This window comes from Pagrus pagrus (assembly GCF_965226575.1).
Source record: "Pagrus pagrus genome assembly, chromosome: 15".
NCBI classification, from domain to species: Eukaryota; Metazoa; Chordata; class Actinopteri; order Spariformes; family Sparidae; genus Pagrus; species Pagrus pagrus.
Genome location: NC_140199.1, coordinates 17,692,636 through 17,708,110, shown reverse-complemented (window position 1 = coordinate 17,708,110; position 15,475 = coordinate 17,692,636). Strand labels below are relative to the sequence as shown.

Sequence of the window (15,475 nt, the reverse complement as noted above, 5' to 3'; positions counted from 1 at the left end):
AGCAATCTGCAGCTCTAATTGCAGAGCAAGAGGAATTTTCTACATCTCTTGCATTGAGGCACAACAGCTGCAGCTGGCATGGCATGTGGTGGGTGTGTTTAAGGGAGGTGTGGTGGCTAAAAGGGTGTCAAAGTCTAACCTCCCACTGAGAGCCACCCATACACGCGAGCACCTCCGCATAAACACACACAAAATGCACCCAAGGTTACACCCACATCTTCACAATCACACTGTTCTTTTGTCTCCATTTAAAGGTTAATAATGTTAATGACATACCGAAGCATCAGGGGAAATTCTGCTCTCTAAATTTTGCTTCCCTCTCCGCTGCCACTCATCAGCACATCCTTAATCTCACTGATTTAGAGAGGAGTCAGCTGCCTTGAAGGAAAAAAAAAAACACACAGTACACACACGCATCCCATTCCTCCAGTCAGCTGGCCATCATCATCTCCTGCTAAATATCTGGAGGCACGCACAAACACTGTACATGAACCATTAAAAAGTGTGTAGAGAGGACAAATGGATAGGAATGCTCTCTTTTTGCCTCCACATCTCCACTCTAGTCTTGTTCCCACCTCTTTACACCACCCTCCTACCATCCCCCTTCCTGAATGCTAAATGGGGAAAAGTGTCCAGGGAGATGATTGCGGATGAATTCATTCCTTCCACCAGGAGCCAAGTGCACTGATCCGACCTGGCATGAGGGCCCCCAGTGATCGAGTGAACTTTGACCTTCAGAACTGATCGAGGCCAATGATCTGATGAGGTGCTCTTATGAAGTGGGGGAGGGGAGCGTGCAAAGAGTGGGGGTAGATAAGTAATGTCCTAACAGTCATAAGGAGTATGGTTGTATTGCATATTGCAGCATTTCCTCAGGAAGATCACATGGAAGTCCATGGGCATTAATATTTATGTAATTCAGAATGACACAGAAAGAGCTGGAGTTAGATCTCTGAATGCACTTTTGCCTCAGTCAAGCAAAGATCAGGCACAAGATGAATAATGTGCGCAGGAAGGTGTCTGTCCTTAATCACAGAGTCGGCCAGACTTTACAACCGAATACCGACGAAGCACAGATTTCCTTATTCCTCACTTCCTTATCTCTAAACTGCAGCTGGCTCTGAAGAATGTCACCAAGATGGCAGCATTTAGGGAAATCACCAGGCGCTGGCAGCTGTACAACATGCACTCTGGGTCACCAACCAGCAGAATCAAGAGGAAGGTCTTGCTTTAAGGGCAAAAACGGCAGGCAAAAACGACGAAAAAGTCCAAAATACACATTTAGGTGTTTACTTTCATTCAGATTCTTGTTCTATGATTTCTATATATTATGTTGCAGAAATATTTACAGAAGTAAGCGTGCTATCCAGCTAAATTATGGAGAAATTTGCTCATATCATTCATACCTCATCTTATAAATCATTTTATTCTTAAAAACATGGCAAAAATCTAATTTTATTCATTTGTTTTCGCGGAGTAAAGTCTGAAGAAGAGCATTAGCTCAAAACGCCAATAAACTGTGCTTAAGGGAGCTACAGTGTGCAGACCTTTTTTTCATGTTTTCATCAATATGTTTTTGTTAACATTTTTACAATTTTCACATGTAGTGTCTGAGGTAGATTGCCGACATAGTGTTATATCCAGCAGGGTTTGGTAAGGTGGATGACTCCCACAGGCTGCTGCTATAAATACGATCTCAGTCAATCTGCCTGGTTAATAAGAGGGACAAAGAGTCCTTCAGCAGTTTGTTGGAGTCTGTTGGGTAATGTGTGCGTCTGACCTTGAGGTACCACTTCAGAAATATGAAATATTTGAATTCTCACCATCGTCCCAGAAGAGAAAGCTCAGACAGTAATGCTATTCAATACTAAATCAATAACAACCACAGACTTCCTGTATGGGACCCCCTAAGGCAAAATCCTATCAACCAGAGGCTCAGTGTGTCTTTTTCAGCATCTATGGCAAGAAAATGTTTGCAAACCCATAATATTCCACGTTGTAAACCTAGCCATGGGCATGTTTTGTTGATTCTGCAATGCAACAAAAAAAAACACCGAGGTGGCAAAGCAATGAATGGTGCAGCAGCAATCCATGAAGTCAACAAACAGAGGAGCTGGGACTAACCAGGGAACTGGCTCTGTTTGAGTAGAGGGAAATGCAATGATATCCTCGGGGAGCCCGGACTGCCTTCAGCGAAAATGAAACAAAATGACAGGAAACAATTAACCTAGACTCATTTGTCTATTTACACTCCCCTAGAAGAAGTCAAATGTCACCGACTGAGAGAGAGGATCTTCGTGTGTGACCTGATGAAGATCTGTGTGTGTTTACATGCACTTAACTAACCTGATTATTGTCGGCTTTCTGTTTTAACCTGATTTATTTAGAGTCAGAGAAACTGTTTCCTTAAAGGGAAGGGGGGGCTGGGAAAATCTGGTCAGCTCAGCAGGAACTAAACTTTTAACTTTCAGTAAGTGTATTATATGTTATTAGATCATAAAGTAAGTCCATCAACAAGTTAACTTTGACCTCTGACCTTTTGTGTTTGTGTGCTCCACCTAAACACAGATTATCTTGTGACAGACGGGAACAGTGTAATTATACAGCTGCTCCTGTGGTTGAATATACAGCACCTGGCTGTGTATCCAGCAGTTGTGTGTTGGTTGTGTTTTGGCTCGAGCCCACACAGCTCAGTGCTGAACTGTATGTGGCCCTACAGGCCTGTTTACATTTCAGAGAGGTTCCGAGGGCTTCCAGTAAACACCGCCTGAGGAAAGGTAAGCACTGAATGAACACACAGTGTTGCTGCTAGGCATTGTAAGAATTAATTGCACAGAGACCTCTTGTTGGGATCCTAACATAGTGTCTGGGACACTGTTTGCCTGCCTGTGTTATGTAATCTCCTTTCCCTCCGCTCCTTCTTCTTTTAAGGCAGTAAACCCATATAAAGGCGAGCATTCAGTGTCAAATGAGCTGCCCCTCCAGCTCTGGATCCCACAGCGTCCCACCCCCTGTGGCTACCCTCCAAACGTCCACAGAAGCTTTCAATACACTTGAGCGGAGGGGAGGAGGGGAGCAGTTGATCTCCTCCACATTGACAGTGCGATTACAGGAGCAAGAGAAAAAAAATCAGGCCACTGTCACTCCGGATCATTATCCTCTGTCAACAGCCTTTACAAATCACATAAAAGGATGGATAGTCAAAATGATGTCGCAAAGAAAGAGGAAAAGCAAAAACAAGCGAGATGGAATATACTTCTCTAGCTTCGAATTAGCTCTGCTTGGCTGAGCCGGTGCTCCTTAAACACATCATACCACTGCTGCAGCAGCAGCCCTGAGTACAAGAAAAGGCCAGGCCGACTGCCAGCCCCTGCACCGTTCAGCTCCTCTCCGCTTTAGCCTCCCCTTCCACTTTGTGTAAAAGGGTTTCCCATACACACCAGTAAATCCAGTATCTCAGGCCTGTCTAAATTAGTCACAGACTACTGTGTCTTTGCTAACAGCAAGTCAGAGGAACAGGCCAAAGGCAACATCGAGTAAAGACATTTTTGTGCTTCAGTAAGTGGATACAAAGACGTGCATAATTCACAAGTACAATCTGAACTGAACTACAAGAGACAAATATTTATATTTTAAGGATATCGAACGGATGTTTAATGTTTAATTTAGCCCAATGAAGCTTCAGACACTGTGAAAATCTTCTTGGAAAAAAGCTTCAGATTTTTTCTCAGACACTTGAGAAAAATTTGAACTTGACTTTAAAATACACACAAAAAAACAAGGCAAACGGCCAAAGGTTTGTTATTGTAGTTCAGGGATTCCCGGTATAAACCACATATATTGAGTTAACTAAACTCATTATCATCTGATTAATGGGTCAGCGGAAACACAAACAACAATGACTTCCCGATAAGTTTCGTCAGCGCTTCTAAAAACACAATGACGAACCACAGACCATGACTAGACTGTCTCATTTGTCTCATGTCAGAAGGCTGACAACATAAAAGGAACCAACACGAAACAGACACTTTCTCACAATTGATAACAAGAGCTGTTTAGGAGAAAGTTCCTTCCTGTAAAACGACTGATAGAAACATGTACATTCCAGTCAGTACCGTACAGAACAACACAAGCACAAATTCAATTGTTTTATTACTATATTATTTACATCTTAAGTACATACTGCTTAAGGAAACGGCCTTACATATTACAGTGTAATATCTATTGAAGCGGTCCTGCTGGTCATTAAGCTTAAATTGAATTTCGATACAACCTTAATGCTTGACAACAGTGCGGAGGTACTGCAGAGCACTGGTGAGGTTAAGTGAAGGGTACTGGCTCCAGCAGCAGTGCCTCAATGACTCACACATACACTAACACACACACACATGCAAACACACTAAAGCTGAGCACTTTATGGCACATCTGTCACGGCTCTGCTCCATTTGACTTGTTAATTATAATCAACCTCTATCAGAAACAAGTCAGCGCACTTTTAGGCTTCAAAACAACTCATCCGATGGCTATTTGCTCCTTGGCTTACTCAGGGTCAATTTGACAGTCAAGGGCGCAGATGTATGCACGAGGGGGCTTCATGTAGTTTTGGCCTATATTTGATGACTACAGGTCCCATTTAGTGTACCTTTGAGGCTAATATTACATTAATATATTACGAAATAAATAATCCAGGAAAATACATTAAGTGTAAAATACATCCATCCTATCCAACCATCAAACTCAACTCTCTATTTACAGTATTCATTACTCTATCATTCTAATGGTATGTTCCATTTGCACTGAAGTCAAATTTTCTGAGTTCCCAGATGGAAATTTCAACTAGAAAACCCCCTGAAGTTGGATTTCTGACTTGGAAAAGTCTTCAGAACCTCACAAACCCTGACCTCAAAACCCAAGACGTCTGCTCAAGGCAGTAACAGTAAGTAGAAGCTGTAGAATTTAGCGTATATTAGCACTTCTGTCTGTTTTGCGTCTCATTAAATCAGCTGTACACACGGTACTACCCAACCTCTTTCTATAGATATGTTGCCACAGCGTCTGTGCACGCAAAAAAAAACACGTAATGTTTTGTTTATACCTACACAGCAAGCACAACTATGTTTTGCTGGAGGTGTGCATCTTTGTTTTCCGACTTGCTCAACTGGAATGTGGTCAACGCCGGTGTGACTTCATTTCCAGCTCCAACTTCTGAGTTAAATAAGTAAGTAGCACGGCACTGTTGGCAGGCAACTGCATAATATATGTATCTAATGTTGGTCATTTAAAATATCCATGCTGGACACCTTTCCCAAAGTGGTGTTCACTGGAAGACAAAGTCCACAGAGGCTGTAATGGCATGCGGTCTGGACTGGCTGGATCACCCACACCCAGTCATGTCTGCCGCTTCAGACAGGCCCTTTCTTTTTCGCTACAGTAGGAAGGAGGTATGCACACCAGCACTAAAACCAAATCCCTTCTTATCTCCCATTGGAGGCTGGCTGAGACCGCAGAGGTCAGCTGTCCCGATTGTCTGGGCCCGCTCAGGGGAACACAGACCGAGTTAACCCCATGGGTCACGACTGGTCCTTGGACTCAGAGGCAATCGGGTTAATGACTGGCCAGCGCTCATTCTCTCCATTGTGGCCCGGTGACAGACACGTAGACAAAACATGTAAGGAGGGTCAGCAACTTTCTGTGGCCTTTTCCCCAACATTCCTGATATGGACACTAATGAGTCCCCGAGGGAACACGGGGTGCAGACATGATTTATCTTGGCAAGACACATTTTCCTATATGCTTGACTATAGAAAATCCATAATGCATGAACATGATGGTTTTTTGGAGTGACATTATTAAATGACTTGGTGAAACAAAGACTGATCCTGTGGTATTTGCACTTTGTCATGACAGGAGAACAAATGGCTAAATAAAACCATTGTGCGTCCACACCAGGGAACTGGATTATTAATTTTTCCAAGCAAAAATGTCAAACATTTGAATTAAATTTAAGGATTTGCTGGTTTACTTTGTCATGTATGATTGAAAATGACGAGTCTTTGGATTTTGGCCTGTTGTTGGACAAAATAAGCAACTTGAAGATGACATTTTTGGCTCTGGGAAATTGTGATGGGCATTTTTCACAATTTCTTGACATTTTATAGACAGAAAAAATCGGCAGATTAATCAATAATGAAAATAATTATTAGTTGCAGCCCTACTAGGACCATGACTAATGGATTTACTGCAAAGCCTGAAGGTTTTATTATTAAACTTGATCATGCCATGATCAAAGATGACTAAATTGGGAAAGATTTTAATTTGTAAAATCTTTGGTATTATGACAATGACAGTCCTCCTTTATAAACTGAGATGACCCACATTTCACCATTGTGTGTCTGAAGATCAAAGAGATTATCTAGAGGATTAATGATTTTCTTTCATCTGGAAAAAAACATCTCACAGCTACATCTATGTTGACTGTGTGGAGGCTACATCTGTAAGCCACTGCCATACAGTTAAGGGCATATGTAGCTCTTTCCGTATGTCCTGTGTGGTGGACAGAGCTTATATAGAAAACCATGTGTGGTTTCAAAAGGTCATCGTTAAAAAGGTCCAAGCTCTAAGCGGGTCATATGATTTTGTTGTAAGGACCAGTGACACAGTAGTTGCATCTAATGCACTGCCACAAAAGGGCTTTAAAATAGCTGTAATGCGGATATAGAGAAGTATAGTGTACATCATCTGTGGCTCTGGCAGAAGTTGTCAGATCCTTTATCTTTTCCATGATTGTTCTAGTTATGCATGAGCAAGCAGTGACCTCAGAGTTGGTCATTAAACCTATATTTCCCCGCATCCCACTTCCTCCTCAGTCCTTCAACATCTCTCGGCGATGTGTCACCAGAGGTTGACGGGGTCCTCACCAGCCATGCCACGATCAGCATTTGACTTCTGTCACTATACCATCTGCTCCACGAAGCAGCTTCCCCTCCAGCCATGACACTGCGTTTTCACTCAAATGTGCCTGGCACGATAGAAAACCATGGATGGATGGCACAAGGGTGGGAAATCACTGAGGCAGAGCAGATACAACATGTACCAGACCCATAAGAAAGGCTGCTGGAGCAGCAGCTATTTTACTTCTGACACAAGATAACCATGAAGATGTTGTGTTGTGCAGATCCATGAGGTATAATGCAAATCTCTTCGTAAAATGCCTTTAAATGACAAGCATTACATCTGACCGAGCACAGCATCAATCTGCTTCTAATCTACTGTATCTACTACAGGGCTTAGCCACATCAGTTCAGTCAGATTAACATACATCTTCTAGACACAAATAAATAAACAAGCAAAGTGGCACACGAGGGCACCAATCCACATATGTCCTCAGAAATGCGCCACGGGCCACAACATCTCATTTGTGCATTTCACATAATATTGTGCTGTGAAGGGCTGCTGGCATCTTCTTCCCGTGTTTCTCTGGAATGGATGCTGACACACGCCAGCGCCCGAACAAGCTGTTCAACAAGACGTCTTAATGCTATTACGCTGATTACACATGAGTAGTCGAACAATGTGCAGTGCAGACAAAAGTAGTGAATGACCCTTAAAGAACCCAACACGCTGACCTTGGGGCAATTAAACATACTACAGGGTACTTTAAACTGGTTACTGGTCTCAATTTAATATTCATGCCTCTTTATGACCTACATAAGCAAACAACACCATCAGCAAGAGGACTGGCTGTTTCTATAAAGTTACTATAGTAATACTTAATGCCTGTTACCGGGTCTGATTCCGACTTATCTGGGTTAGATAAATCACAAAATTAAAACGCGGACTGCTGAGGATGAACTGAGGGGTCTCACAGCCTGAGGAAAGAAGCTGCTGTGTAGTCTGTTGGTATGGCACTAAAATGAAATGAAGAGCCTTTGGGTTTGGGATGGTTGTTTGGACAATGAAGCAATTTGATTTGATTGATTTTTCACGGTTTTGTGACATTTTATTCACAACTGATGTGAAAATAATCGGCGGATTAACCGATAATGAAATTAATTGCTAGTAGAAGCCCTCCTGATACCTCGAAGACACTTCAAGTCCTTGTACATACTGTACACAGCCAGATCTATCACAAACAGACCCCTGCTGGAACATGGGATCGATTCATAAAAAAACATCAACCTAATGACGGCATCTGTGCTTTCCCTGACAGTGATGAGCGGGCTTAAATTCTTCCATAAATCCAGACTGCAATCAAAACAAAGGCTGACAAAGAGAAGGAGAGAAAATCTGGCTCTCACAACAGGAGCAGGCAGCATGTGATCCCCTGTCTGCTGGTTGGTTGGTTCTGAAGCAACAGGATTTGGTTGGGAGGCCTATTGTGACTCCTGGCTAGCCAGCCAGCCGGTCAACCAGTCAGCCTGCACAGACCAGACCAGGTTTCATGATCCTCGTCACATGCATGGGGTCTGGGATCTGTTGGAGAGGGGGGTGCCACATGGTTTGGCATGCTTCTGCGGTACAATAAGGAGAAATGCATCACCTCGAACATGTTTTTGTTCCTTTTTCTGTTCTCTAAATCATGACCAGTCAGCACAACAGCAGCAGAGAACCGTGGGAACAGACAAAAACAAGGGGAAAGATCAGGACACAGTGTCAGGCGCACTGGGGAAGTGGTGTAACAAGACTGGAATCAGCTGCTGCTGTTAAGTAATTTACCAAAACTTACAGAACGCCCCCAAACAGTGTGTGTTACGGTAACATCTTCACAGCCAAACACAAACACAACACAAGAGCTGTAACTCTAGTGGGGCGTCTCCAGACCAACTAGGCCAGAAGACATCCTAACCAGCTCTGAAATGATAACAACTGGATGTGGCCTGTGGGCATGTCACAGGAAGCCGTTCCTCTGCCAATCCTGACAGGTGCCTCATTGTTCAGCTGAGCACGCATTGTGCACATAACTTTATTTTGAAAGACATATCTATCCAGCTCAATTACCCATTGTCTGGTTAGCCATGCAGAAGGCGCTGATAGAAATGAGTGGGAGCATACTTCTTCTTCAGGGCCCTCTCTTTGCCCTATTGATGGCAGAGCGCAACAGATCTCTATTCAGACTAAGATTCAAAGACTTCCCCTGGTACTGTCATTATCATGGTTGTTGAATGGGTCTCCATCTAGGAGAGCACTGTTGGCAGTGGGTGAGATGGGGTACCTAGACAGCCTCATTTTCATCTACATTAAGATCTTGTCTTTATCTTTCATCTATCTGGGAAAAGAGCCTGCCTTCCTTTCTTTAATGCAACAAAAACATAGAATTTCCAACAGAAACCAAATGAAAAACTAAATTAAAGATCACAAAGGTTATGTATTGACAGCAGCTGCTTAATGAGGACAGGCATGGATCCAAACTCGATTGTAAAACAGGTTTACTAATAGAAATATTTGCAGGATGACAGACAGAATGAGCAGATTAATGGGGTTGTTATTCGCTTTTGTGCACAATAATAGCAACTTATTCACACATCACTGCAGACGTCTTTATGTCCATTCAGGAGAGTGGTCGGTTGTAAAATTGCCTCCCTGATGTGCAGAGCTATGACAGCTGGAGTTCAGCCAAGCATTTTGTCATTAAAAAGGAAAATATGTTAAATGTTAATACCAGGCCATCAACATACTGGAGCAATATTAAAACACTCCAGCGCCTAATAGGTTAGGAACAGCCCCATGGAAAACTAATCTTTCCCAGACACAAAACCCTGTGAAAAATAATGGTGTCCTATTGATTTTAATGCTCCAGGAGCAGAGAAGTCTTTATGCTTGATCTATTCAGACGGGAGCTGTGAAGCCAGGAGGATATAAATCCACAGCTCTGGAAATTAAACAATGGAAAGTTACACTCACACTCATGAGCACCTAGTTGTTGTGTCTGCAGCGAGCCACCAGCAGAGGACTATTTGTTTTCCCTTTATTGGGAAGTAAGTTATTGTGGAGGCTAAACTTCCTGCAGGAAGACAGCAAAGGATATGGTGCTGGAAGACAAACAACATTTCACTTGTTTACTCTCCCAGAGGGGTATACAGTACACAGTATGTTGAATAGGCCACAGGAGCAAAGCAAGATCGTACATGCTGCGCACAAGCAGACTGTCTGCTATTATTTATGGAGAATCTAAACAACTCTCATGTTAGGGGAAGTAGTTCTTTGTCTGACGGGCTCCCACTGCTGTAAACTGTAAATAAGCAGATAATGTACCAACAAAGCACAGCAGAGTGTGTGGTTTCCTTTCAACATGACTTACATAAATTAAAAACAAAACCTTTTTAGAGCGTACCAGAATTATTAAACATGGCCTTTCAGATGATAGCTGTGGGCTTCACCTACAGTAGACATGTGAGGGCTTTATTACCCATGACCAGTCAGACAATGATGCCTTTATCGCCCCCCACCGTTTTCATGAAAGCACTCCACTGAACAAATTCATTCAAAAATATCTTTTATGCAAATCCAGTCCAATTACCACCAGCCAGCACACAAACACGCACACACAACACACCACTAACATCACCGAAAACATGACGTCAAGGTGTAATATCATTAACGGTGAAAATGCTTTTTTTTTTTAAAAGAAAGTGATAAAATGTGGTCTGCAGGATGTAAAATTGAGTAGATTTTGCATGGAGTTTGGTGTATGTGTGAGGCCAACATGCTCCTTTAGTTAATAAACAAACAACGTGATTCAAGTACACGCCAACAGCAGCGTAGCTCACTGCACTTCATGAACAGACACAAGTATGAGCTATAGATAGCTCCACTGCTGAAACATCATATCCTCCTGCTCTTCTGTGCTCGCCTCTCTTTTTGCAAACTAACTTTACCCCATTGTGTTCACTATCGCCATCGATATGCGCAGAGTTTCTCCGCCTTTCGCCCACTCTCACTGTGTGCAGCGCTCCTCACTTCTCTCGGCTACAGCCCTACTTTTCACTTTGTTAGTCGGCTCGGAGGGAGGAAAGAAAGGACGCGTGGGTCTTACCTTTAAATGTGAGCGGCGTCCTGTCCAGGTTGTTAATGCTTTCAGTTATCCTTTACAAAAAAGAAGAGGGTAAAAGCCAGTTGAAGCTGCGGTGGTCGGTCTCACATCTCGCTCTGTCAGTCTCAGCCTCCGGACTGAAGGAGCGCGGACCATAGCGATATCCATCCAGCACCTATCTCCGTGATGACAACACGCAGGGAGACAGACTCCGCCCACCCGACGCTCGAAGAAACTCTGCTGTTCACTCCCTGACACATTATTATCACATATCTGCAGCTTGATATCCAAGGGAGTCTAACAGATGTATGTCCCCTACAGAATGAAGGTAAATAATGGAGCCTGCTTTGTGAAGAAATCAGGCAAGTCCTCGTTGCCATTCACCACTGGACTATTTTAGTGTACAAGCCCAGTAAGCCCTACAGTGGCACCATCTGGTGAACTGAAGAAAAGTTCTTCACTCAGACTGTATCTGAATAAATTATCATCGTTGTCTCCATCTGACCTGTGCTCGTAATGTGTCGTGTGTTCATGTAGTTGCCTGTAAGGTGTTATTCTTCAGGCATTTTTGCCTTTTCTTTGCCTAAATTCCTTCATTTGGATTTGTAAACCTCCACAATTACAAGCATTTACAAATGCGAACAGCATGTCACCCTATTTGTTAAAACATGACACAAAGAAAGCAGTGTTATTGGTATTAAATTCAATTTTAAATCAATGCTATAAAAAACGACCTCTGAAACTACATTTCCCATGTATCCCGGGGATATGTGTGACGCAGAATGCTCGCGACAGCTGTTTGTTTCCATGGAGCCGACAGAAGCTAAAAGCTCGAGTTGACGGATTAGCTAACAGCTAGGTAGCTGTTATCTTTTGTGGTCTCGCAGCTTTCACGATGTCGGGACGAGAAAATGGCGATAGCCTCGAGACTCTGTTTTCATTTGAGTTCTTGGTGGAGGGTATAAGAATCGAGAAAGAAAGCAAAGTGTCCGACGAGCTGGCTGTCGGTGTGAGGCTGCTGGATTTTCCAACGCTGCTCATTTATCAGCCTCAGCAGAGCAGTGAAGGCACTAACCATGGAAAGAATCAGCAGGGGGAATACACCTTTAACAGGGGCAAGTCTTGTTTCTTCAAAATGAACCTGAGCTCACTGCACACCCAGCTATCTAACAGCCCTCTCTACGCCATGGTGTTGGATGTGAAAGAGGAAATTCCCAAATTAGTTGGGACATCACTCGTCTCCCTGGCTAACGTGATGGACAGGATCAGGCAGGATGTGACTGAACATGGTGCTTCTACTTCCTCGTCTCATGGTGAAAGAGGGCTGGTTGGTATGAGCAACCTCACGGGGGACAGAATTGGATCCATTTCCCTGAGTTACAAGCTGCTAAGTCTGGGAGTTAATTTACTACCACATACCACAGACAGCAGGGGTCTTAAAGGCACCAGCGTACACGTAGAACAACATGTACAAGAAAACATAATCACAGAATTATCGTCTCCTCACTGTGGGGATGTCTGTCCACCCTCACTGAACAAGTCTGATGTTAGCATCCAAAACAACAAACCATCAAATGAGGATACCTCAATAAATGAGGATAAACAGGAAGACGGTGTTTGTGTCGATTTGCAGGCTGAACAGGAGCCAACGAGCGAAAGACGTCAGCCACTCAAAGAAACTGAAAACAGTTTTGAAGAAGATTTAACTACATTTTGTCCGCCACATCTCTTCTACAGTAATTCTGCAGAGGAAAGACGCAAAAATGAAGGAGGGGAATGCAAATTACTGCATCTAGACTCTGAGGCTTTCACATTTGAAGAAACATACTCAGAGGAGGAGTGTGAGAATAAAACTGAAGATACAAGTCCTCCAACGATCAACCCGAGAGGAAGACATGATGCAAAAACGCCAAGAAACCGAGAAGCAAGTGGGCCGACTCCAAATGTCCTCGGGGAAGCTTTACAACAGTTGCCTCTACTGAATGCTCTTCTTGTTGAGCTGTCGCAGTTGAATCACCAGAACCCACAACAGCCGTTGTCTATTCATCCTAACCTAGCTTGGATTTACAGGCCTGCTTCCACAGAGCATTCAGAACAAAAGGCACAAACTAAATCATTGCAGAAAACCAGACAGGGAACTAGTCCCCATTTAAAGCATTTACATCCCCCTAGAAACTGTTCGACACCAGTAAGTAGGCCTGCATCTGCAAAAGTGAAAGGCAAACAAGAAGAGACGAGTAGAAGCTCCAGTACGTCTGCGAGGAAGACGCTTGTATATGGAACAACTAAAGCGTTTAATCTAAGGCTGAAGCAAGTATCTCCACTTAGAGTGAAACGTCGAGAGTGCATGGATTTAATACACAATGAAACACAGTTGAGTATGGCCAAAGAGAAGACTAAGGCGAGTAATAAGATCACAAAGTCGAGCAAAAGAAAAAAAGCATTAAATCAGAGCTCCAGGCTAAATGAAAATGTTGAGACAATGATCCAAGGCATCACAGTGGAGTCTGCACTAAAAGAAACAATCATACTAAAACAGAAAAACCTGCATGGGAAGGTTTATGGTAAACAAGACAGACACTCCTCAAGAATGTCAGAGAAATCTTCGCTTTCTGAAAGAAGCTTGAAATGTATTCACATCCCCTGTGTGGATGTCCCCCCAAACAAAGACGAGAACAAGCATCACAGTGAATCAAGTCAATCACAGTCTGAATCTGACAGGCACACAGACAAAATTGAATCTTCAAGAAGCAGCAGACACAGCAGCCCCAAATCTTCCTTTTCAGACTCCAGTGGGGAAGAAAACGAAGCGGCAGACTACGCTGATGACTTTAACAGTCTCGAACCCAGCGATGCCTACTCTCCTGACCCCGCGAGTAGCCCTGAGCCCTCCAGAGCCAAGACTCCAAGGTCTCCTGTCCGCCTCGACTTATGCAACTCTGACACTGGCTTCCAAGGTCTCCAGAGAAGAGGCGTCCTCCCTATGCCCGTCAAGGCCCCCAGGTCTCCACAGCGTGCTCTGAGGGGCACGCAAATCATCAGACCTCGGACCCACGCCTCAGCCCTCAGCTTTTCCTCCGATGATGCTGCTTCCTTGCAAACTACATGCTCCAGAAAACAGATGACAGAGAGTGGTGGAGTGGAAAGGAGCTCTGGCGCTGACAGCTTTATATCATCAAGAGGTCAAAGGAGTGAGTTGACCAAGAACAGCAGCCCAGTTCGAGGATTTTCTGCTGAATCGATATCGTCCTTTGAACCGCAGGAGGCAGAGGAACTGGAGGATGAGCTCAGATCTTTGGATTTCAGAAAGGAGTATCAGCATATCTCCAAGCTGGTGGCCAACAAACTCCCTGGTTACACTATGTAAAATATAGTTCCACACTACGGTAACATCAATGCTACAATATTTCCCTTAACAAAGTAAAACAGATGAATAGTAGTATTATACTGTACATGTTGAGCAAATGCACATATTTAAAAAAATATGTGCATTTGCAAAAATGTTCCTCTCAGTTATGAATAAAGTCAAACTTTCTGTGGGAATGATGTGATCATTTTACCATCACTCAGCTAATACTAGGTTACTGTACATTTGCATAAAGTGTTGGACCACAACTCTTTTAGTAACATATAAGAGGATGTAAAATCTGTCAGTGCGCGCCAGTTATGCAAATCATTCAATTTATAAGCTCTTGTTTCCAGCAGAGTTGTCACAAGCTGAAAATCTCCCAGAGCTCAGAGGGCAGCTCCTGATTCAGTGTATTCCCTTTAAATACCACCTGCTGCTTTGCATTTGCCCTGTTGGATTATTTGATAGGCAAAACAGAGGCAGTTATTTTAGTCATGTTAAAAAGGGCGTGGTGTGTTTTACATGAGCAGTGTTGAGGGTTTACTACAGTTTTTGGGTTTAGGAGGAACAACTGAACCACTTATTTGCAGTGGTGGAAGATTATTATTATTATTATTAAGTATATTTTTAAGTCCTCTAGTTAAAGGTGCACTATGTAGTTTTGGAGAAGAACTTTTAATCAGAAGAGAGAGACAAACTAAATAAATAAACAAACTGTCTTTGTTTTCATGACTGAATAAACAAACTGACCTTAAAGGACAACACAGTTTCATACTGTTTTTCTTTGTTTATATTTGGCGGACCCTGCCACCTTTCTAGCTTCAAACAGTGTTCTTATTTTCCTCTGAGAACAGCCTGTTTATTCAGTTATGGACTGATTTTGTATTATTACCTCATTAATATTGTTTATATTTGATTGAATTTGTTTGAATTTCTTCTCCAAAACTACATAGTGCCCCTTTAAGCAGTGTTCCAAGGAACTTGAATGATGAGTATTTCAATTTCATGATACTTTTTGCTGTAATTTTACTGGAGTGCTTTTCAGAGGGAACTACGGGAACATACTTTTTAATTTCACATTTATTTCACAGCTCTAA

General features: G+C 43.0%; 2 protein-coding genes across 7 annotated transcripts in view; one reads left to right on the top strand and one right to left on the bottom strand.

Annotated features, from left to right (window-relative positions):
• Positions 1 to 11,258, bottom strand: part of LOC311270612 (signal-induced proliferation-associated 1-like protein 2) — an 89,273-nt gene extending 78,015 nt beyond the window's left edge. For 2 of the 6 annotated variants that reach the window (XM_084375596.1, XM_084375600.1), the window contains exon 1: positions 11,033 to 11,258. The gene's annotated coding sequence lies outside the window, so the exon portion shown is untranslated. The remainder of the gene's footprint in view (positions 1 to 11,032) is intronic. The other 4 variants (XM_084375598.1, XM_084375597.1, XM_084375599.1 and 1 more) reach the window with 3 other exon arrangements.
• Positions 11,259 to 11,847: 589 nt separating this feature from the next.
• Positions 11,848 to 15,142, top strand: map10 (microtubule associated protein 10). Its single transcript, XM_084374725.1, has one exon. It carries the CDS (start codon positions 11,925 to 11,927, stop codon positions 14,394 to 14,396), a length of 2,472 nt encoding a protein of 823 aa, XP_084230851.1. The 5' UTR covers positions 11,848 to 11,924; the 3' UTR covers positions 14,397 to 15,142.
• The last annotated feature ends 333 nt before the right edge of the window (positions 15,143 to 15,475 follow it).

Coding starts and splice junctions, on each gene's coding strand:
- map10 (XM_084374725.1), top strand. CDS start 11,925: ATGTCGGGACGAGAAAATGGCGATAGCCTCGAGACTCTGTTTTCATTT.